This window comes from Saimiri boliviensis, chromosome 2, assembly GCF_048565385.1.
Source record: "Saimiri boliviensis isolate mSaiBol1 chromosome 2, mSaiBol1.pri, whole genome shotgun sequence".
NCBI lineage: Eukaryota > Metazoa > Chordata > Mammalia > Primates > Cebidae > Saimiri > Saimiri boliviensis.
In genome coordinates, this window is record NC_133450.1 from 217,876,014 (window position 1) to 217,899,008 (window position 22,995).

Sequence of the window (22,995 nt, forward strand, 5' to 3'; positions counted from 1 at the left end):
CTCTACTAAAAATACAAAAAATTAGCTGAGCATGGTGGCGCATGCCTGTAATCCCAGCTACTCAGGAGACTGAGGCAGGAGAATTGCCTGAACCCAGGAGGCGGAGGTTGCAGTGAGCCGAGATCGTGCCATCGAACTCCAGCCTGGGTAACAAGAGGGAAACTCCATCTTAAAAAAAAAAAAAAAGAAAAGAAAAATACTCTGAGGCTGAGGCAGGAGAATCGCTTGCGGCAGAGGTTGCAGTGAGCTGATATGGTGCCACTGCACTCCAGCCTGTGCTACAGAGTGAGACTCCATCTCAAAGAATGGAAAAAAAAAAGGTTACATAGTGCCTATGATGTGAATAAGACAAATATGATCCTTGCCCTAATTAGGTTTACAATCTGCTGGGAAGAGACAAACAATATTTATTTACATTTATTGGTTTATTGTTAATATAAATGATATTACGAAGGATACAAATGAAGAGATGCATAGGGTAAGGTAATTAAAATTTTTGTTGTTGTTGTTGAGGCTGGTGCAGTGGCTCAAACCTGTAATCCCACCAGTGAGGCCAAGGGAGGCAGATCGCTTGAGGCCAGGAATTCAAGACCAGCCTGGCCAACATGGTAAAACCTGATCTCTACTAAAAATACAAAAATTAGCTGAGCACGGTGGCGCATGCCTGTAATCCCAGCTATTCCAGAGGCTGAGATAGGAGAATCGCTTGAACCCAGGAGGTGGAGGTTGCCATGAGCCGAGATTGCGCCACTGCACTCCAGCCTGGCAAAAAAGCAAGACTCCATCTCAAAAAATAAAGAAAAGAAACTAATGTTTATTTCCCATTAACCTTTTTTCCATGTGCTTAAGAGCCCGTGCAAGAACAGTTTAAGACCATTCAGTGGTTGCTCCTACCCATTCAGTTTAAGACCATTTAGTGGTTGCTCCTACCCATTCAGTGGCCTGAGCAGTGGGAGCTGCAGACCAGCCTTCCGTGGCAGGCTGAGCGCGTCAGTCTTCAGTAGGAAACTGCTGAACAGGCGCAGAGGGCACCTGCATGCCTTCAGACCAGTCTGCAACCTCAGGCTGACTGGCAGTGAACTCAGGAGCTGGAGCAGTCCATTCGCCCTGAAATTCCTCCTTGGTCACAGCCTTTTCAGCAGCCTGCTCTTCTTTTTCAGTCTCTTCAGGATCTCTGTTGAAGTAGAGATCAGTCATGACCTCCCATCGGTGTTCATGGGAAATGGTGCCACGCATGCACAGAACTTCCCAAGCCAGCATCCACCACATCAAACCTACTGAGTGAGTGAACTTGTTGCATGGGATGGCAATGTCCACATAGCCCAGAGGAGAATCTGTGTTACACAGAGCAATGGTAGGTAGGGTAACATAAGATGCCTCCATGAGAGGCTGGTGATCAGCCCTAGGGTCAGTAACCACAAGAAGCCATGGCTCCTGGGAGGCTGCCTGGATCTGGTTAGTGAAGCTTCCGGGAGTGAAGCGGCCAGCAATTGGAGTAGCTCCAGTGGTAGCCACAAACTTCAGCACCACCCTCTGGCCAGTATTCCTGGAGAATATAATAACACTGACATCAGCAGAATTTTCAATGGCAACAATGACACAAGCTGCCAGCAGAAGCTTCTCCCAGGTCCTCTTTGGATTTATGATGTAGATGCCATCACTTTTCCTTTTATAGATGTACTGTTCCATCTGGAAATCAAAATGGGTGCCACCTAGTTGGGTTCCTGCTGCAAGGAACTTAAGGACATCCTCCTTCATTTGCAGGACATCAAGGGCTCCAGACATTGTGAAAGTTTCCCTTTAAATTGTGATGGGGGCTGGGCATGGTGGCTCACACCTGTAATCCCAGCACTTTGGGAAGCCGAGGCGAGTGGATCACCTGAGGTCAGGAGTATGCAACCAGCCTAACTAACATGATGAAACCCCATCTCTTCTAAACACACACACACACACACACAAAGTAGTCAGGCAGGGTGGTGCATACCTGTAATCCGAGCTACCTGGGAGGCTGAGACAGGAGAATCACTTGAACTCAGGGTAGGTTGCAGTGAGCTGAGATCACGCCATTCCCCTCCAGCCTGGGCAACAAGAGCAAAACTGTGTTAAAAAAAAAAAAAAAAGAGCCGGGCGCGGTGGCTCAAGCCTGTAATCCCAGCACTTTGGGAGGCCGAGGCGGGCGGATCACGAGGTCAAGAGATCGAGACCATCCTGGTCAACATGGTGAAACCCCGTCTCTACTAAAAATCCAAAAAAATTAGCTGGGCATGGTGGCACGTGCCTGTAATCGCAGCTACTCAGGAGGCTGAGGCAGGAGAATTGAACCCAGGAGGTGGAGGTTGTGGTGAGCCGAGATCGCGCCATTGCACTCCAGCCTGGGTAACAAGAGCGAAACTCTGTCTCAAAAAAAAAAAAAAAAAAAAAAACTTAGGACAGAGATCCAGAACAACCCTTCTGTAGGTAGTGCAGAAAACTGTTTGGCTGTTTTTCATTATAGTCCTCTTTGGATAGCTGGCAATTCACTTTTTGTTTTTTTTGGAGACAGGATCTCCATCTGTTGCCCAGGCTGGAGTACAGTGGCATGATCTCAGCTTACTGCACTCTCTGCCTTCTGGGCTCAAGCAATCCTCCTGCCTCAGCCTTCCAAGTAGCTGGTAGTATTACAGGTGTGCACCTCCACATCTGGATAATTTTTGTATTTTTTTTTTTTTTTTTTTTGAGACGGAGTTTCGCTCTTGTTACCCAGGCTGGAGTGCAATGGCACGATCTCGGCTCACCGCAACCTCCGCCTCCTGGGTTCAAGCAATTCTCCTGCCTCAGCCTCCTGAGTAGCTGGGATTACAGGCAAGCGCCACCATGCCCAGCTACTTTTTTGTGTTTTTAGTAGAGACGGGGTTTCACCATGTTGACCAGGATGGTCTTGATCTCTCGACCTCGTGATCCACCCGCCTCGGCCTCCCAAAGTGCTGGGATTACAGGCTTGAGCCACCGCACCCGGCCAATTTTTGTATTTTTAGTAGTGACAGGGTTTTACCATTTTGGCCAGGCTGGTCTCAAACTCCTGACATCAGGTGATTGGCCCCACCTTGGCCTCCCAAAGTGTTGGGATTACAGGAGTGAGCCACTGTGCCCAGCCACAATTCACTTTTTTTTTTTTTTTTTCTGAGACAGAGTTTCCCTCTTGTTACCCAGGCTGGAGCGCAATGGCGCGATCTCGGCTCACCGCAACCTCCGCCTCCTGGGTTCAGGCAATTCTCCTGCCTCAGCGTCCTGAGTAGCTGGGATTACAGGCACACGCCACCATGCCCAGCTAATTTTTTTAATTTTTTTTTTTTTTTTTTTTTTTTGAGACGGAGTTTCGCTCTTGTTACCCAGGCTGGAGTGCAATGGCGCGATCTTGGCTCACCGCAACCTCCGCCTCCTGGATTCAGGCAATTCTCCTGCCTCAGCCTCCTGAGTAGCTGGGATTACAGGCACACGCCACCATGCCCAGCTAATTTTTTGTATTTTTAGTAGAGACGGGGTTTCACCATGTTGACTGGGATGGTCTTGATCTCTCGACCTCGTGATCCACCCGCCTCGGCCTCCCAAAGTGCTGAGATTACAGGCTTGAGCCACCGCGCCCGGCCGATTTTTTTAATTTTTTAGTAGAGACGGGGTTTCACCAAGTTGACCAGGATGGTCTCGATCTCTTGACCTCGTGATCCACCCGCCTCGGCCTCCCAAAGTGCTGGGATTACAGGCTTGAGCCACTGCGCCCGGCACAATTCACTTTTAATCTCTGAACCTTAGTAATTGGCAATAAATCCTATTCAACATACCTTCTCAGAAGTGGGAAGGAAGAAAAATAGGGAGATGGATGTGCATGTTCTTGATCAACTGTAAAGTGCTTAACAGGAAGATCTCACCGGCATTCATCACTTCTGTTGCTGATGCATCAGTGAAGAGGTCAGTGGTGTGCTATTCCAGTGAAAATAGGTTGACAGTCCTCACATTACCACACTATCTGACATTAGGAAGCTCCCTCCTGCAGACCCACCTCATTGAGTGAACATCATTCTTCACAACCACAGCAGAGAGAAAGAAGAAAGCATGCATTGGAATGCTGGGCAAGCTTTTAGGAGAGGTGTTAGACACTTCCAGTGGTTTGGTATGGAGACAGTGTAATAGAGTTTGATGACTGGGATGCATTCTTAGTCTTCCTTGCAAGAAATGAGAGATTTGGATTCATGGTTCTGCCATTTGTGTGAGATAGTTATTTTAAATTCTCTAAGCCTCGATTTCCATTTTAAAAAATAGATCTCAGGCCGGGCGCGGTGGCTCAAGCCTGTAATCCCAGCACTTTGGGAGGCCGAGGTGGGTGGATCACAAGGTCAAGAGATCGAGACCATCCCGGTCAATATGGTGAAACCCCGTCTCTACTAAAAATACAAAAAATTAGCTGGGCATGGTGGCGCGTGCCTGTAATCCCAGCTACTCAGGAGGCTGAGGCAGGAGAATTGCCTGAACCCAGGAGGCGGAGGTTGCGGCGAGCCGAGATTGCGCCATTGCGCTCCAGCCTGGGTAACAAGAGCGAAACTCTGTCTAAAAAAAAAAAAAAAAATAGATCTCATGCCAGGCACAGTGGGTTACAGCTGTAATCCGAGCACTTTTGGAGGCAGAGGTGGGTGGATCACTTGAGATTCGGAGTTCAAGACCAGCCTGGCCAACATGGTGAAATCCTGTCTCTACCAAAGATACAAAAATTAGCTGGGCATGGTGGCATGCACCTGTAGTCCCAGCTACTTGGGAGGCTGAGGCCGGAGAATTACTTGAATGTGGGAGGTGGAGGTTGCAGTGACCCAAGATCATGACACTGCACCCAGCCTGGGTGATAGAGGAAGACTCCATCTCAAAATAAATAAATAAAATCAAAAATAGAAAATAGAAAAAAAAAATTATAGACAATGGTGAAAAAAAAAAAAAAAAGAAAACAGATCTCAGGCATTTCGCATTCTCAAATGTGGTTTCTAGTCTAAAAACATAGGTTCTTCAGCCATGGTGGCTCACACCTGTAATCCCAGCACTTTGCAAAGCCGATGCAGGCGGATCACCTGAGGCTAGGAGTTTGAGACCAGCCTGGCCAACATGGTGAAATGCCGTCTCTACTAAAAGTACAAAAATTAGCCATACGTGGTGGTCATGCCTGTAATCCCAGCTATTTGGAAGGCTGAGGCAGGAGAATTGCTTCAACCCAGGAGGCAGAGTTTGCAGTGAACTGAGATGGCACCACTGCACTTCAGCCTGTGTGACAGAGCAAGACTCCATCTATAAATAAATAATAAATAAATGCACAGGTCCCGCAATGAAAACTGGTTGCGATTTTACCTACAAACCTCTTCCAATTTTTCTTGTTGATGTGCCACTCCAACATGGCACCTTGAAACAGAGCTAGACAGAAAACACCGGGGACATCAGAGCATTCTGCAGCTATGAGCAGAAATGTACATGGAGATGCACATGGACATATGGCGGAGCCAACCTGGTTTTGTTTTTCTTTCCTGAAAGAGAGCAGAATGACTGAATATCCCTAAACTTCTCTTTGGCAGACAGTCAATGGGGATTTTTCCAATAATGTGGAAACTCACAAAGACTCCATATGTTTGAAATAAGACATTTGAGCACTGAGGAGAGCTGCAGACCTTAAATTCCATTTGTTGTCAATAAATTTTGGTTATGGTTTCAAGTAGCTAAAAGATTATTTTCACCGACTTGGCTTTTCACCTGTATTAGCATATCCTATCCTCTCAACAGCTCTGTCTGCGCAGTAGGTATTACTATCCTCATTCTGTAGATGAGGAACTAGGGTTCAGAGTGGGTAACTTGCCAACTGTCAGAGTTAGATGGTTAGTATTGGACTCTGGATTTTTTATTTTTGAGACGGTTCTTGCTGTGTTCCCCAGGCTGGAGTGCAGTGGCACGATCTTGGCTCACTGCAACCTCCACCTCCCAGATTCAAGTTAATTCTCCTGCCTCAGCCTCCCAAGTAGCTGGGATTACAGGTGCACACCACCATGTCCAGCTAATTTTTGTTTTAGTAGAGACAGGTTTTCCCTTTTTTTTTTTTTTTTGAGACAGAATCTCGCTCTGTTACCAGGTACCAGGCTGGAGTGCAGTGGCGATCTCGGTTCACTGCAACCTCCGCCTCCCGGGTTCAAGGACTACAGGTGCACGTCACCACGCCCAGCTAATTTTTTTTGTATTTTTAGTAGAGATGGGATTTCACTATGTTGGCCAGGATGGTCTTGATCTCTTGACCTCGTGATCCACCCGCCTTGGCCTCCCAAAGTGCTCAATTACAGACTTGAGCCACTGTGCCCGGCGGGAGACAGGTTTTCACTATGTTGTCCAGGCTGGTCTCAAACTCCTGACCTCAAGTGATCCACCTGCCTCAGCCTCCTAAAGTGCTGGTATTACAGGCATGAGCCACCGCACCTGGCGTGCAGCCTGCATTTTTAACCCAAGTTTGTTTGACCTCTTCCACTAAGCTACCATAGCTCTATACTCCAGGAGCTCCTGTTTCTAATTAGAGACTGGAGTTCTTTGAAACATAGACATAAGAGAGCCACCTCTCCATTTTCAGGAAAGACACAGAGAACCTATGGTTATGAACTAAATCAAAGATAATGTAGATGAATACGTCTAGAGACACAGTTCATTTATAGTCAGGAATAGCTTTACCCTTGACAGAGAACTCTGTGCCAGCTGCTGGGTGCTAGGCACTTTTATTATCTCGTGTATTCCCCACAACAACTATGATAGAAATCTTTGCGAGTCTGCTCTGTCACCCAGGCTGGAGTGCAGTGGCGCGACCTTGGCTCACTGCAACCTTCATTCCCGGGTTCAGGTGATTCTCCTGCCTCAGCCTCCCAAGTCGCTGGGATTATAGGCACCTGCCATAATTACAAATGGCAATTATGGAATGAATCAGCTGTTTAAACCACCAAATCTTGAGCAGGCCTGAAGACTGCGCAAGCAGATTGCAGGCTGAGCTCTCTCCCCTTCTGAAACCGTTAACAATCGTTGTAACTGAAAGCGTTAACTGTTATACCCCCGCCCCCTCCAGTGTTAACTGTTATACCTCCGCCCACTCCTCCCCTTCAGATGGCGTTTTGCTCTTAATGCTCTTATGAGCGAAAAGTGGCGGATTTCGGCTGACAGCAACCTCCACCCGCCAGAGTTCAAGCGATTCTACTGCTTCAGCCTCCGGAATAGCTGAGATTACAGGCACCCGCCATCAGGCCCAGCTCCTTTTTGTATTTTTAGTAGAGACGGGTTTCACCATGTTAGCAGGCTGGTCTCGAACTCCTGACCCCAGGCAATGCACCCGCCTTGGCCTCCCAAAGTGCTAGGATTACAGGCGTCAGCCACCATCCCCGGCCTACTTTTTTTTTTTTTTTTTTTTTTTGAGACGGAGTTTTTGCGCTGTTGCCCAGGCTGGAGTGTGGTGGCGCCCGGCCCGGTTAGTCCCTTATAGAGTAGATCAGCTACGGCAGGAATTTCGGTTCCCCAAACGGACGCCCGAACCAGGCATTGCACAAGTCGTTTCCAAGCAGCCCCGGCTTATTTATCCCGTCGGGGAGGGAGGGATCCAGGGAAGGCCCAGCCCGCGTGATTCCCGAGAAATGCACAGCCTGGCGGACACTCCGGGTCTTGTCGGGGGACCCTCCACCGCCAGCCTAGGAAGGCAGCACCAGGCCCTGGGGCGGAGCAGAGAGGGGGAGCGGTTGGCCCGCACGCTCTTCCGGGTCCTGGGAGTGGGGAGCCCGGACCTAAGCCCCGCCCCTCCGGGGCGGAGTCACGGCTCGCAACTGGCCTAAGTCGCCGCAGGTAATGCGGTCCGGGGCTGGCACGTGGGGGTCGGGGGTCCCCGGATCCAGGGTCTATCACAATCTCGGGCAGGGGTTCCGAATCCTCTAGAGGAGTAGGCCCAAGCCGGGTGGAAAGAATTAGGAAGGGCCTTCTCTGGCTCCGTCCCATCCACTTTGACCGAAAGAAAACCAGCCTGTTCTCTCCCGACCCCGTGTCCTATCCCCTAGAACTGCCACGTGGGGATGAGATTTGGGGGGCGGGTAGCGGCAGCGGCTGCGGGAGGTCCCGCCCGCATGAAGCCAACCTCACTGACCTCTGGATTTTGGGGACAGCGGTCAGTGGCCTAGGCCGCAGGTGGGATTTATCCATTCATCTCTCGATCTATTTTCTTTCTTCATTCACTCGTCACTCTCCGACTTCTACTCTATGCCAGGTCCATTGGTAGGTTCTCAGGATGAATCTGACAGGCCCAGCTCCCTAGGAACTTAGTCTAGAATCTAGTCTAGGGGCATTAAATAGTTAAACGCATTCCAAGTGATTCCTGCAGTGGCGGTGGCTTAATACCTTGAGAGCCCAGTGGGTGGGAGAAGGAAGTAACTTGGAAGAGGGTGGAAGAGAAAAGTGAAAAATCAGTTAAGGTTTCACTAAGGAAGGGACTTTTGAACTGGGCTTTCAAGGTTGACTACGAGTTTGCAAATTTCCCAGAAGGGAAGCGACACTCCAGATAGGGGAAGCAGCACAGACAGCAAGATTATGAAAAGGCCTGACATATTACACGAACAGCAAAAAGCCCAACAATGCAAGAGATTGTGGAGGTGAGTTCCCAGAAAAAAAGGTTGACACCATAAGGCTTTACTTTCTATGCTATGCTGAGGCCAAGATTTATCCTTAGAGTTCAGTATTTCTGTCTCTTTATTATTTATTTATTTATTATTTATTTTATTTTATTTTTTTGAGACAGTCTTGCTCTGTCGCTCAGGATGGAGTGCAGTGGCACAGTCACGGCTCACTGCAACCTCTCTCTCCCGGGTTCAAGCAATTCTGCCTCAGCCTCCCAAGTAGCTGGGATTACAGGCATATGCCACCACACCCAGCTAACTGGTACTTTTAGTAGGGATGGGGTTTCGCCATGTTGCCCAGGCTGGTCTCAAACTCCTGATCTCAGGTGATCCACCCACCTTGGCCTCCCAAACTTCTGGGATTACAGGCGCGAGCTACTGCGCCTGGACTTTTTTTTTTTTTTTTTTTTTTTTTTTTTTTTTTGAGACTAGTCTTGCTCTGTTGCTCAGGCTGGAGTTCGGTGGCAAGATCTCACTTCACTGCAGTCTCCGCCTCCCAGTTGAAGCGATTCTCCTGCCTTAGCCTCCTGAGTAGCTGGAATTACAGGTGCACAGCACCACGGTGGGCTAATTTTTGTGGGTTTTTTTTTTTTTTTGCGACGGAGTTTTGCTCTTGTTACCCAGGCTGGAGTGCAATGTCGCGATCTCGGCTCACCGCAATCTCCGCCTCCTGGGTTCAGGCAATTCTCCTGCCTCAGCCCCCTGAGTAGCTGGGATTACAGGCATGCGCCACCATGCCCAGCTAATTTTTTTTTTTTTTTTTTTTTGAGACGGAGTTTCGCTCTTGTTACCCAGGCTGGAGTGCAATGGCGCGATCTCGGCTCACCACAACCTCCACTTCCTGGATTCAAGCAATTCTCCTGCCTCAGCCTCCTGAGTAGCTGGGATTACAGGCACGTGCCACCATGCCCAGCTCAATTTTTTGTATCTTTAGTAGAAACGGGGTTTCACCATGTTGACCAGGATGGTCTCGATCTCTTGACCTCGTGATCCACCCGCCTCAGCCTCCCAAAGTGCTGGGATTACAGGCTTGAGACACCGCACCCGGCTAATGTTTTGTATTTTTAGTAGAGACGGGGTTTCACCATGTTGACCAGGATGGTCTCGATCTCTTGACCTCGTGATCCACCCGCTTCGGCCTCCCAAAGTGCTGGGATTACAGGCCTGAGCCTCGGCGCCTGGCCTAATTTTTGTATTTTTAGCAGAGGTGGGGTTTCACCATGTTGGTCAGGCTTGTCTCAAACTCCTGATCTCAGCTGATCCACCCGCCTCAGCCTCCCAAAGTGTTGGGATTGCAGGTGTGAGCCACTGTGCCTGGCCCCATTTCTATTTTTTTTTTTTTTTTTTTTTGAGATGGAGTTTCACTCTTGTTACCCAGGCTGGAGTGCAATGGCACGATCTCGGCTCACCGCAACCTCCGCCTCCTGGGTTCAAGCAATTCTCCTGCCTCAGCCTCCTGAGTAGCTGGGATTACAGGCACGCACCACCATGCCCAGCTAATTTTTTTGTATTTTTAGTAGAGACGGGGTTTCACCATGTTGACCAGGATGGTCTCGATCTCTTGACCTCGTGATCCACCCGCCTCGGCCTCCCAAAGTGCTGGGATTACAGGCTTGAGCCACCGCGCCCGGCCCCCATTTCTATTTTTAATTAAAAATAAATAAATAGGCTGGGACTGGTGGCTTGCACCTGTAATCCTAGCACTTTAGGAGGCTGAGGCAGGAGAATCTCTTGAACCTAGGAGGCAAAGACTACAGTGGTCCGAGATCATACTAGTACACTCCAGCCTGGGCGAGAGAGTAAGACTTCATCTCAGAAAAAATAAAATAAAAAATAAAGCCGGGCACAGTGGCTCATGCTTGTAATCCCAGCACTTTGAGAGGCTAAGGCAGGCAGATCACCTGAGGTCAGGAGTTCGAGATGACTGGCCTTACTAACATGGCGAAACCCCATCCCTACTAAAAATACAAAAAATAAGGCTGAGTGCAATGGCTTATGCCTGTAATCCCAGAACTTTGAGAGGCCCAGGCAGGCAGATCATGAAGTCAAGAGATCGAGACCATCCTGGCCAACATGGTGAAACCCCATCTCTACTAAAATCACAAAAATCAGCTGAGCGTGATGGTATGTGCCTGTAGTCTCAGCTACTTGGGAGGCTGAGGCAGGAGAATCACGTGAACCCAGGAGGTGGAGGTTGCAGTGAGCTGAGATTGCGCAACTGCACTGCAGCCTGGAGACAGAGCAAGATTCTGTCTCAAAAAAAAAAAAAAAAAAAAAAAAAATTAGCCAGGCATGGCAGCACATGCCTGTAATCCCAGCTACTCAGGAGGCTGAGGCAGGAGAATTGCTTGAACCCGGGAGGTGGAGGTTGCAGTAAGCTGAGATCATCCTATTGCACTCCAGCCTGGGCAGCAAGAGTGAAACTCCAACTCAAGTGAAACTCTGACTCAAATAAATACATACATACATAATAAATAAAAATGAAAGGTTGGTGGTGCTTATTTAAATTAATCAGGCCCTAGAAATTAGTACATTTAGTAGGAAAGGTTTCAAAGAGGAGGTTGAACTGATTTGTCCTGTGTTTTAGGAAGAAGATAACCATAAATGTCTAACAAGTACCTTTCTTTCTTATGCATAGGACACCATGAAGCAGCTGCCAATCTTGGAACCTGGAGACAAGCCCAGGAAAGCATCATGGTCTGTAAGGAAGGATCCAAACACAGAAAAGCATGAGTTTTTGTTTCATTTATGAGTAGTTTACTAACATATTTGATCATCAACAAAAAAGGGTAGAGATGAAACTGTCTGCAGTTTCTGGTAATTAGACTCCAACTGTCTGAGAAGGTCTTCAGAGGAAAGATAGGGGGGCAGTAATTATCACAGAGCAGATGTTGATTTTATTAAAATCCATTTACGAGAAAGAGTAAGGCACTGACCATCTGGCAGCCTCTGTGTCTTCCCCTGAGCTCTGACTCATTTTTAAGATTTTTAGGAAATTAGATTTGGATTAAACTGGCTTCGCTGTTTCTTGGCCATTTTGTTCAGCCAACCTTTTTTCAATGACCAACATTGGCCTGATGGGGGCAGCTGCTGTGTGGCTGCTAGAGGTAAAATTGTAATAGTCTCTGTGTACTGAGGACTACAGACTAAGCAGGTGATGGTGATGAAATGTGATCTGTTCCAAGGCTGGGTCCACAGAAGGCTGTAGAGAGGTTTCAGTTTTTCAACTGGACCTTGAAGGAGAGACTCCAATCTGGCTTCCCTGCATCTGTCTTGCTCTGTACCCAGAATACAGCCAATCATGACATTTCCTAGTTTAAAATCCTTTTGTGCCTCCCTATTGGTGTTGGGATAAAAATCAGACTCCTGAGCTGGGTGCAGTGGCTCATGCCTGTAATTCCAGCACTTTGGAAGGTCGAGGTGGGTGGATCTCCTGAGGTCAGGAGTTTGAAACCAGCCTGACCAATATGGTGAAACCCTATCTCTACTTAAAATACAAAAATTGGCCGGGCGCAGTGGCTCACTCCTGTAATCCCAGCACTTTGGAAGGCCGAGGCAGGTGGATCACGAGGTCAAGCGATCGAGACCATCCAGGTCAACATGGTGAAACCCTGTCTCTACTAAAAATACAAAAAAATTAGCTGGGCATGGTGGTGCGTGCCTGTAATCCCAGCTACTCAGGAGGCTGAGGCAGGAGAATTGCCTGAGCCCAGGAGGCGGAGGTTGCGGTGAGCCGAGATCGTGCCATTGCACTCCAGCCTGAGTAACGAGCGAAACTCCATCTCAAAAACAACAACAACAACAACAACAACAACAAAAATTAGCCGGTGTGGTGGCTTGCAACTGTAGTTCCAGTTATTAGGGAGGCTGAGACAGGAGAATTGCTTGAACCCGGGAGGCAGATTTTGCAGTGAGCCGAGATCATGCCTCTGCACTCCAGCATGAGTGACAGACAAGAATCCGTCTCAAAAAAAATCAGACTTCTGTCCAGGCGCAATGGCTCATGCCTATAATCCTAGCACTTTGGGAGGCTGAAGTTGGCAGATCACTTGAGGCCAGGGATTTGAGACTAGCCTGGTCAACATGGCGAAACCCCGTCTCTACCAAAAATACAAAAATTAGTGGGGTGTTGTAGTGCATGCCTCTAATCCTAGCCACTCGGGAGGCTGAGGCAGGAGAATCGCTTGAACCTGGGAGGCAGAGGTTGCAGTGAGCCAAGATGGCGCCACTGTACTCCAGCCTGGGCAACAGAGGTTAGAAGCACCATTGAGACTCCATCCTAAAAACAAAATTTAAAAAATCAAACTTCTTAAACTGGCCCAGTGTTTGCTGCTCAATGTTTCTGCTTGTATTTCCAACCTCAGCTCCCGTGACTTGTTCCTTTGTTACCTTTCCCTTCTTTACTGTGCCCTGCTGTTCTACCCAGGAGCTGCACATGCTGGTCTCTGCCTGGACTTCTTTCCCTCCACCTTTGTCCCTCTCTTTGCCCAGGTTATTTTTTTTTTCATAGAGACGGGGTTTCACCATGTTGACCAGGACGGTCTCAATCTCTTGACCTGGTGATCCACCCACCCGCCTTGGCCTCCCAAAGTGCTGGGATTATAGGCGTGAGCCACCGCGCCCAGCCTGCCCAGCTTATTTTGTTTTATTTTTGAGACAATATCTTCCTCTGTGGCTAGCCAGCCAGGCTGGAATGCAGTCGTACAATCACAGCTCATTATAGCCTGGACCTCCTGGGCTCAAGTAACCCTCCCCATCAGTCTCCCAAGTAACTGGGACTATGAGTGTGTTCTACCATGCCCAGCTAATTTTTTTTTTGTTTTTTGAGAGACAGGATCTCACCCATCCTGGCTAACATGATGAAACCCCATCTCTACTAAAAATATAAAAAATTAGCTGGGCATCGTAGCATACACCTGTAGTCCCAGCTACCCAGGAGGCTGAGGCAGGAGAATTGTGTGAACCCAAGAAGGGGAGGTTACACTGAGCCGATATTGCACCACTGCACTCCAGCCTGGGCAGAATGAGAATCTGTCTAAAAAAAAAGAGAGAGACAGGGTCTTGCCATGTTGCCCAGGCTGGTCTCAAACTCCTGGGCTTAAGCAATCCTCCTACTTCAGCCTCCCAAAGTGCTGGGATTACAGGTGTGAGCCACCATGCCTGGCCTGCCCAGCTAACTTCTACTCATACTTCAGATCTCTATCCAAATGATGCTTCTTCAGGAAGCCTCCTCTGATCACCCCATCTCCCTGGCTCCTTACAGGGTAAGCCCCTCCTAAGACATGCATGTCCTCATGCTATATATTCTGTACTCCTTTCTACCACAATTGAAGTGAAACAGATAGTCGTGAAATTGTTTAACTATCTCAAACAATAGGGCTATCAAGGCAAGGACTTTTTTTGTCATATCCACCATCTCTGGGTGGCTGTGTGCTTTTGGGTAAGTTACTTAACCTTTCTTTTTCTTTTTCTTTTTTTTTGAGTTTCGCTCTTGTTACCCAGGCTGGAGTGCAATGGCGCGATCTCGGCTCACCGCAACCTCCGCCTCCTGGGTTCAGGCAATTCTCCTGCCTCAGCCTCTTGAGTAGCTGGGATTACAGGCACGCGCCACCATGCCCAGCTAATGTTACTTAACCTTTCTACGCCTCAGTTCCTCAGTTGTAATACTCAGATGATGATAACAGCTGTTATCCTCAAAGGGTTTTTTGTCTGTTTGTTTGTTTGTTTGTTTGTTTGTTTGTTGAGATGGAGACTCATTCTGTTTCCAGGCTACAGTGCGGTGGTGTGATCTTGGCTCACATCCTCTGCCTGCCTGGTTCAAGCAATTCTCCTGATTCAGCCTCCAGAGTAGCTGGGACTAAAGGCCCAGGTAAGTTTTGTATTTTAGTAGAGATGGGGCTTCAGTTGAGTATGGTGGCTCACACCTGTAATCCCAGTACTTTGGGAGGCCGAGGCAGGTGGATCACTTGAGGTCAGGAGTTTGAAACCAGCCCATCCAACATGGCGAAACCCCGTCTTTTTTTTTTTTTTTTTTTTAAAAAAAAAAAAAAGAGAGAGAGAGACGGGCTTTCACCATGTTGGCCAGGATGGTCTCAATCTTTTGACCTCATGATCTGCCCACCTCAGCCTCCCAAAGTGCTGGGATTACAGGCATGAGCCACTGTGCCCAGCCTTCAAAGGGGATTTGTGTAGATTAAGTGACATCAGAATAGAGATCTGAATGGGAAACAGATTTGGCAACCACTGATGAATAAGTAGATGAGTGGTGGCCGGGTGTGGTGGCTCACACCTGTAATCCAAGCACTTTGGAGGCCAAAATGGGTGGATCACCTGAGGTCAGGAGTTCAAGACCAGCCTGACCAACATGGTAAAACCCTGTCTTTATTTTTTTAAAAAAGAAAAAAATTAAAAAAAAAAAAAGAGTAAGTAGATGAGTGGTAATTGAAGTTATCACTACAGACAACATTAATTAGGTAAGCAAATGTAAACTGAGGAAAAGAGAATCCCAAGGATGACTGAGCATCAGGAGGTGGCTGGCAGGAAAGGAGTTGGAGAAGGATGCAGAAAGGAGATCCAGAAAGGTGAGGGCAGAACCAGAGGGAGGGATGTGAGAAAGACAGGCTGGGAGAAAGGCACAAGAAGGAGGGAGAGGCCAGGAGTCCCAAACTCCTAAGAGGTCAAATAAGACAGGGCCTGAAAAATTTTATTTTCCAACAGAATTTTATTTTCCAACAATGAAACTTGAAGTCAGCATCCAGAATCACTGTGGAGAGTGGAATGGGCTGGGCACGGTGGGCACATCCCTGTAATCTTAGCACTTTGGGAGACTAGGGCAGAAGGATTACTTGAGGCCAGGCGTACAGGACCAACCTGGCCAACATAGCAAGACCCCCATCTCTACTTGGAAAAAGAGAGAGAGACTCTGGCTGGGTGCAGTGGCTCACGCCTGCAATCCCAGCACTTTGGGAGGCTGAAGCAGTTGGATCACGAGGTCAAGAGATCAAGACCATCCTGGCCAACATGGTAAAACCCCATCTGTACTAAAAATACAGAATTAGCTGGGTGTGGTGGTGCACACCTGTGGTCCCAGCTACTCGGGTGGCTGAGGCAGGAGAATCGCTTGAACCCAGAAAGTGGAGGTTGTTTTGAACCAAGATTGCACTGCACTCAGCCTGGGCAACTGAGCGAGTAGCTTTGGCTTCCATCAGATTGAGTTTTGTGAGTAATCTGGAAAAGCTCTTAAATCAGTAAATTCTGGAGAACTTTTTGATGGGGAGGAATCATTGGCTAGTGGCAAGAACCCTGAGGCTGTTGGTTCCCATGTGGTGGCACATAAAGCTCCAGTCACCATTTATTGAGTCCTTCCCTGCCCTGTTATGACTTCTTGTCTTCACAATTATCTTTTGCATTAAGAACTATTGCTATCCTCATTTCACAAATGAGTAAACTAAAGTTCAGAAAGGTTAAATGATTTCCCAAAGGTCACACATCTAGGAAGTACCTGAGCTGGAATTCAAACCAGATCTGTCTGAATTCACACACCGTGTTCACAGCCACCATTCTGTGCCAAGACACATCACTGAGCATTTCTGGAGGTCAGTTTCGCTGTCTACCAAATGGGGACAAATAAGCTCAGTGCATCCCTACCAGATCACTGTGAGATGAAGACAGTGACAACATTGAAAAGCCAAAGACTGTGTGCAAAGGGGAGGTACTATTATTTATTTTATTTTTTTTATGAGACAATCTCACTCTGTCGCCAGGCTGGAGTGCAGTGCTGTGATCTTGGCTCACTGCAACCTCCACCTCCCAGGTGCAAGCAATTCTCCTGCCTCAGCCTCTTGAGTAGTTGGGACTACAGGCACACACTACCATGCCCAGCTAATTTTTGTGTTTTTAGTAGAGACGGGTTTCACCATGTTGGCCAGGATGGTCTCGATCTCTTTGCCTCATGATCTGCCCACCTCAGCCTCCCAAAGTACTGGAATTATAGGTGTGAGCCACCACGCCCATCTCGGGAGGTACTGTTATTAATCAGAGAAGCACTGTTTTGGTGGGTACAGTTTAAAGTGTCTGCATAAGACCCTTCATTCGCTGAATATTTCATGAGTAATGGAAAGAATGCACTACTGCATTTATTCTCTGCTCAGGCCTCCTGAATACATCCTCCCTTTGGCAGGTACACCTTGACTCTCCCTGGAGACAGCCCCTGTGCTCGAGTTGGCCACAGCTGTTCATATTTACCCCCAGTTGGTAATGCCAAGAGAGGGAAGGTCTTCATTGTTGGGGGAGCAAATCCAAACAGAAGCTTTTCAGATGTGCACGCCATGGATCTCGGTAAGACCAGCAACTGCGGAGCACATGACCTGTTGCCAGAGAGCAGGGCCGTGTGCTGCCAGCTATGAGCAAAACATTGTAAGAATACCAGCAGGGTTTTCCTATAAGAAAAAAATGGCTGGGCATGGTGGCTCACGCCTGTAATCCCTGCACTTTGGGAGGCCGAGGCAGGTGGATCACCTGAGATCAAGAGTTTGAGACTAGCCTGGACAACATGGTGAAAACTCATGTCTACTAAAAATGCAAAAAAAGAGCCAGGTATGGTGGTTGGCACCTGTAATTTCAGCTACTGGGGAGGCTGAGGCAGGAGAATCGCTTGAACCCCGGGGGCAGAGGATGCAGTGAGCCAAGATCGTGCCACTGCACTCCAGCCTGGGCAACAGGAGCAAAATTCAATCTAATGTTTCTCAGCAGTCCCCTGGCATGCATTCATCTGACCAATACCTTTAGGAGGAAAGAACCCTCATGGAGCCCTGGTTGTCCAACCATTTATTCATCAAATATTTCTGTAGGATACATCAATGACTACCACTACTCATTCTGTATACATATCTCATAAATCACCAAGCACTAGATATCTCTTATCTTTATCCATATCTGTCTATTTCCACTACTGCTATTGTAGTCCAAGCCACTGTTTTCTCTCAACTAGACTTACAATAGCCTCCTCATCGGTCTCCCTGCTTCCAAGTTTACCTACTTATACAGTGCATTTATTATTTTTTTTTTTGAGACAGAGTCTCGCTCTGTCACCCAGGCTGGAGTGCAGTGGCATGATCTTGGCTCACTGCAACCTCTGCTTTCCAGATCTAGCGATTCTCCTGCCTCAGTCTCCCAAGTAGCCAGGACTACAAGCGTGTGCCACCATGCCCTGCTGAATTTTTTTTGTATTTTTAGTAGCGACAGGGTTTCACCATATTGGCCAGGCTGGTCTTAAACTTCTGACCTCATGATCTGCCCAGCTTGGCCTCCCTAAGTGCTGGGATTACAGGCATGAGTCACTGCACCCAGCCTATACTGTGCATGTTCTGTGTCTAGCCAGAGAATATCATCTAAAATACAAATCTGCCCATGTCACTCCCTACTTCAGGCCTTTCTTGACTTCATTTTTTTTTTTTTTTTTTTTTGAGACTGAGTCTCGCTGTGTCACCCACGCTGGAGTACAGTGGTGCGATCTCAGTTCACCACAACCTCTGCCTCCCAGGTTCAAGTGATTCTCCTGCCTCAGCCTCCCAAGTAGCTGGGATTACAGGCGTACGCCACCATGCCCAGCTAATTTTTGTATTTTTAGTAGAGATGGGGTTTAATCACGTTGGCCAGGCTGATCTCAAACTTCTGGCTTCAAGTGATTCGCCCACCTTGGCCTCCCGAAGTACTGAGACACAGGCGTGAGCCACTGCACCTGGCCCAAACCTCATTTCTTGGCTCTCCCCAACCCACATTTGCTGCACTGGATACGCCTCAGTTCTTGAACACAGCTTGAGCCCTCTGGCCTCCATGCCTTTGCACATACAGTTTCCTCTGCTTGGAGGGTTTTTCCCTTTCCTTATCATCTGGCTAGTCTTTATCTTTCAGATTTCAGATTAAATGTCACTTTTTTTTTTTTTTTGAGACGGAGTTTCGCTCTTGTTACCCAGGCTGGAGTGCAATGGCGCGATCTCGGCTCACCACAACCTCCGCCTCCTGGGTTCAGGCAATTCTCCTGCCTCAGCCTCCTGAGTAGCTGGGAATACAGGCATGTGCCACCATGCCCAGCTAATGTTTTGTATTTTTAGTAGAGGCGGGGTTTCACCGTGTTGACCAGGATGGTCTCGATCGCTTGACCTCGTGATCCACCCACCTCAGCCTCCCAAAGTGCTGGGATTACAGGCTTGAGCCACCGCGCCCGGCCTAAATGTCACTTCTGCCAGGAGCCTTTCCCATTACCTCTGGGCTCGTTCAGGCACTACATGACTCTGTATATTTATAGTCTCATGTGCTTGTCCATCCTGTCTGCCTTCACAGCCCTGCCACGTGTGATTGTTTCTTGTCTGTCTGCCCCACAAAAACATAAGCTCCTTAGAAACAGGTGGTGGGGCGTGGTGGCTCAGGCCTGTAATCCCAGCACTTTGGGAGGCTGAGGTGGGTGGATCACCTGAGGTCGGGAGTTGGAGACCAGCCTGACCAACATAACCCCATCTCTACTAAAAATACAAAGTTAGGCCAGGTGCTGTGGCTCACGCCTGTAATCCCAACTCTTAGGGAGGCAGAGGCGGGAGGATAGCTTGAGCCCAGGAGTTCAAGACCTGCCTGGGCAATATAGTGAGACCTCGTTCTTTAAAAAAAAAAAAAAAAATACAAAATTAGCCAGGATGGTGGCATATGTCTGTAATCCCAGCTGCTCAGGAGGCTGAGGCAGGAGAATCGCTTGAACCTGGGAGGCGGAGGTTGTGGTGAGCAGAGATCACACCATTGCACTCCATCTTGGCAAACAAGAGTGAAACTCCGTCTCAAAAAAAAAAACAAACAAAAAAAAACAGGTAGCATATTTTGCTCATCATTGTATCCCCGGCCACTACCACAGGGCTTAGTACAGAGTGGTTGCTCTATAAGTATTTAAAGTAATGAATGAATGAACCCACTAATAAGAAACAATTATTAGCCAGGCCTGGTGGCTCACACCTGCAATCCCAGCACTTTGGGAGGCCAAGGCAGGTGGATCATGAGGTCAGGAGATCAAGACCATCCTTGCCAATATGGTGAAACCCCCATCTCTACTAAAAATACGAAAAAAGTTAGCCGGGCGTGGTGGGGCATGCCTGTAGTCCCAGCTACTAGGGAGGCTGAGAAAGGAGAATTGCTTGATCCTAGGAGGCGCCACTGCACTCCAGTCTGGTGACAGCAAGACTCCATCTCAAAAAAAAAGGAGAAACGATTATTCTCTGCTATGCACAAGGGCAGAAGTTGAACACTGGTAGCCCACATACATATTTTGTTAGGTCCATGTAACATTTCCATATTGTTTTAATCTTAAGTTGTTGTTGTTGTTGTTGTTTTTGAAACAGAGGATCAAACTTTCACCCAGGCTGGAGTACAGTGGCACGATCTTGGCTTACTGCAACCTCTGCCTCCCAGGTTAAAGTGATTCTCCTGCCTCAGACTCCCAAATAGCTGGGACTATAGGTACATACCACCATGCTCGGATAATTCTTATATTTTTAGTAAAGATGGGTTTTCACCATGTTGGCCAGGCTGGTCTTAAATTCCTGACCTCAAGTGATCCACCCGCCTCAGCCTCCCAAAGTGCTGGGATTACATGCATGAGCCACCATGCCCAGCCTAAGCTTAAATTGTTTACCAACCAAATACGCAGAAGTCTACATATAACAATTTAAATGGTCTGGCTTCTCTTGTTAATTTTGGAAAATCTAATATCAGTAGGCATGCATGTCTATATGGCAACGATTATTTGGAACTGACCTGCCACCTATCAAGAGAGTGCTTATTCTTTAGTTTGCCACAGTTTGTGTTACTCCTGTCTAGGCATTTGAATTTCTATACCCTGCACTAAAAAAATGGAAGATAGACTGAACAAGATGTAATCCCAGTACCTTGGGAGTCTGAGGCAGGTAGATCACTTGAGTTCAGGAGTTCGAGGCCAGCCTGCCCAACATGGTGAAACCCCCATCTCTACTAAAAATACAAAAATTAGCTGGGCCTGGTAGCACACAACTGTAATCTCAGCTCTTTGGGAGGCTGAGGCAGGAGAATCACTTTAACCGGAGGTTGCAGGGAGCCAAGATGGCACCACTGCACTCCAGCCTGGGCAACTCCATCTCAAAAAAAGAAAAAAAAATCAAAGGTAAATTAAATCACTTTCAGCCCTCAATTACATGAAATTGTTCACTTACATCTTTATTGCAACCTATTAATAGCTTTGTGACCCTAGCTACACCATCTTAACCATCTGGACCTCAGTGTCCTATAAAGTAGGCGTAATAATTTGTTTCAGATCTGACAAGATAATGCCTACGAATGTCCTATGTCATTGGTTAACCAACTAAAATAAATACTAATAATGAAGGTTGAGTATATTCTGTGAACTAGTTTTAGCCAGCCATCATTTATTTGCAAGTAATAGAATTCCACTTAAACCAGAGGCAAAAGGAGGTATTTATTCAGATACAGATGTTTTTCAAATAATTCAAGGACAGGAAGTACAGCTCAGGATCATGAGAAAGTGGAAGCATTTGATCTGATTGGCCCATTCTGGTTTCAGTGGCTACCTTCAACCCAATCAGCTAAAGCTACAAAGTCAAAGTGTAGTACATACATGTGACCTAGGATTTATCCTTGTGGTTGAGAAAGTGGGGACAGTTTCCATAGAACAAGGTCTATGGACTAGGTAGAGAGTCCCCTAAGTATCTACGATAGAACTTTCTGGAGGTTGACAACATGCCCTTTAAGCAATTCAGTGGTTTTCATTTATGCTTATGGCCCTCTTCTCATGACCCTCCCCAAGTGTGCCAACCAATGTGATCATTGACAGCCCCAATCTAGGATCTGGGTGAAATGTTTTCCAGGAAAACACCAGTGGGACTTAGTTACCTGCAAGGGCCTCTTGCCCCGGTATGAACATGCTAGCTTCATTCCCTCCTGCACACCTGACAGTATCTGGGTATTTGGAGGTGCCAACCAATCAGGAAATCGAAATTGTCTACAAGTCCTGAATCCTGGTAAGTAGCCAAAAGTTATTTTATTTACATAAATACAAATAAACATTCATGCATATGTATATAAATCCAATTATAATTCCAGTACATTTGAATTATACTGATTACCATTTAACTTTGCTGACATTATAGAAAATAGGAATTTTAACTTGTAGTATAATCTGAAAACAACAGAATAAAATAATTTTTTGGTAACACAATTTTCAACTTGTTAAATGTCAAAGCTGGCAGGGACTTCAGAGAACAGCTATGCCAAGCAGGCAACTCAGGTTTATCAAGGGAAAGTGACTTTCATAAAGTCACAAGTGGCTGGGCGTGGTGGCTGATACCTGTAATCCCAGCATTTTGGGAGGCTGAGGCAGTGGGATCACTTGAGATCAGGAGTTCCAGATCTGCCTGGCCAATATGGTGAAACTCCACCGCTACTAAAAATACAAAAATTAGCTGGGTGTGGTGGCGGGTGCCTGTAATCCCAGCTACTCGGTAGGCTGAGGCAGGTGAATCACTTGAACCCAGGGGGCGGAGGTTGCAGTGAGCCAAGATCATGCCGCTGCACTCCAGCCTGGGTGACAAAGTGAGACTTAAAAAAAAAAGAAAAGGCCGGGCGCGGTGGCTCAAGCCTGTAATCCCAGCACTTTGGGAGGCCAAGGCAGGTGGATCACGAGGTCAAGAGATCAAGACCGTCCTGGTCAACATGGTGAAACCCCGTCTCTACTAAAAATACAAAAAATTAGCTGGGCATGGTGGTGCGTGCCTGTAATCCCAGCTACTCAGGAGGCTGAGGCAGGAGAATTGCCTGAACCCAGGGGGCGGAAGTTGCGGTGAGCCGAGGTCGCGCCATTGCACTCCAGCCTGGGTAACAAGAGTGAAACTCCATCTAAAAAAAATAAAGAAAAGAAAAGAAAGTCAGTCACAGGGGAGTCAGTGACTGAGCCAAGCTTAGAACCCAAGTCACCTAAATCAGTGGTTCTCCAATAAGGGCGATTGTGCCCCCTGGGGGACGTCCCATTTGGCCATATCTGGAAACATTTTGGGTGATCACAGCTGGGGGTAGTGTAGGCTACTGGCTTCTGGGAGTAGAGGCCAGATGTGCTGTATATCTATCCTGTCGTGCCCAGGACAGCCACTACAGGAAAGAACTACCTGGTCTAAAATGTCAGTAGTACCAAAGTTAAGAAACACTGACCTGGATCCTCCTAGTATGTTTCTTTGAGCCAAAAGTACAAAGTTCCTAACTTGTCTCACTGGCAAGATTTTTG

At 47.5% G+C, this 22,995-nt stretch overlaps 2 protein-coding genes across 5 annotated transcripts in view; one reads left to right on the plus strand and one right to left on the minus strand.

Annotated features, from left to right (window-relative positions):
- Nucleotides 1-787: 787 nt before the first annotated feature.
- Nucleotides 788-1,785, minus strand: LOC101051028 (small ribosomal subunit protein uS2-like). The gene has a single exon (XM_074392357.1). It carries the CDS (start codon nucleotides 1,783-1,785, stop codon nucleotides 991-993), a length of 795 nt encoding a protein of 264 aa, XP_074248458.1. The 3' UTR covers nucleotides 788-990.
- Nucleotides 1,786-7,782: 5,997 nt separating this feature from the next.
- Nucleotides 7,783-22,995, plus strand: part of RABEPK (Rab9 effector protein with kelch motifs) — a 29,526-nt gene continuing 14,313 nt past the window's right edge. Inside the window, exons 1-5 of one of the 4 annotated variants that reach the window (XM_039474638.2) lie at nucleotides 7,800-7,866; nucleotides 8,526-8,663; nucleotides 11,326-11,384; nucleotides 16,867-17,024; nucleotides 21,587-21,739. In XM_039474638.2, the coding sequence (XP_039330572.1) occupies nucleotides 8,646-8,663; nucleotides 11,326-11,384; nucleotides 16,867-17,024; nucleotides 21,587-21,739 (388 nt within the window). In that variant the 5' untranslated portion in view covers nucleotides 7,800-7,866; nucleotides 8,526-8,645. Of the gene's footprint in view, nucleotides 7,867-8,525; nucleotides 8,664-11,325; nucleotides 11,385-16,866; nucleotides 17,025-21,586; nucleotides 21,740-22,995 lie in introns of all 4 variants that reach the window. The other 3 variants (XM_039474637.2, XM_010351364.3, XM_074395338.1) reach the window with 3 other exon arrangements.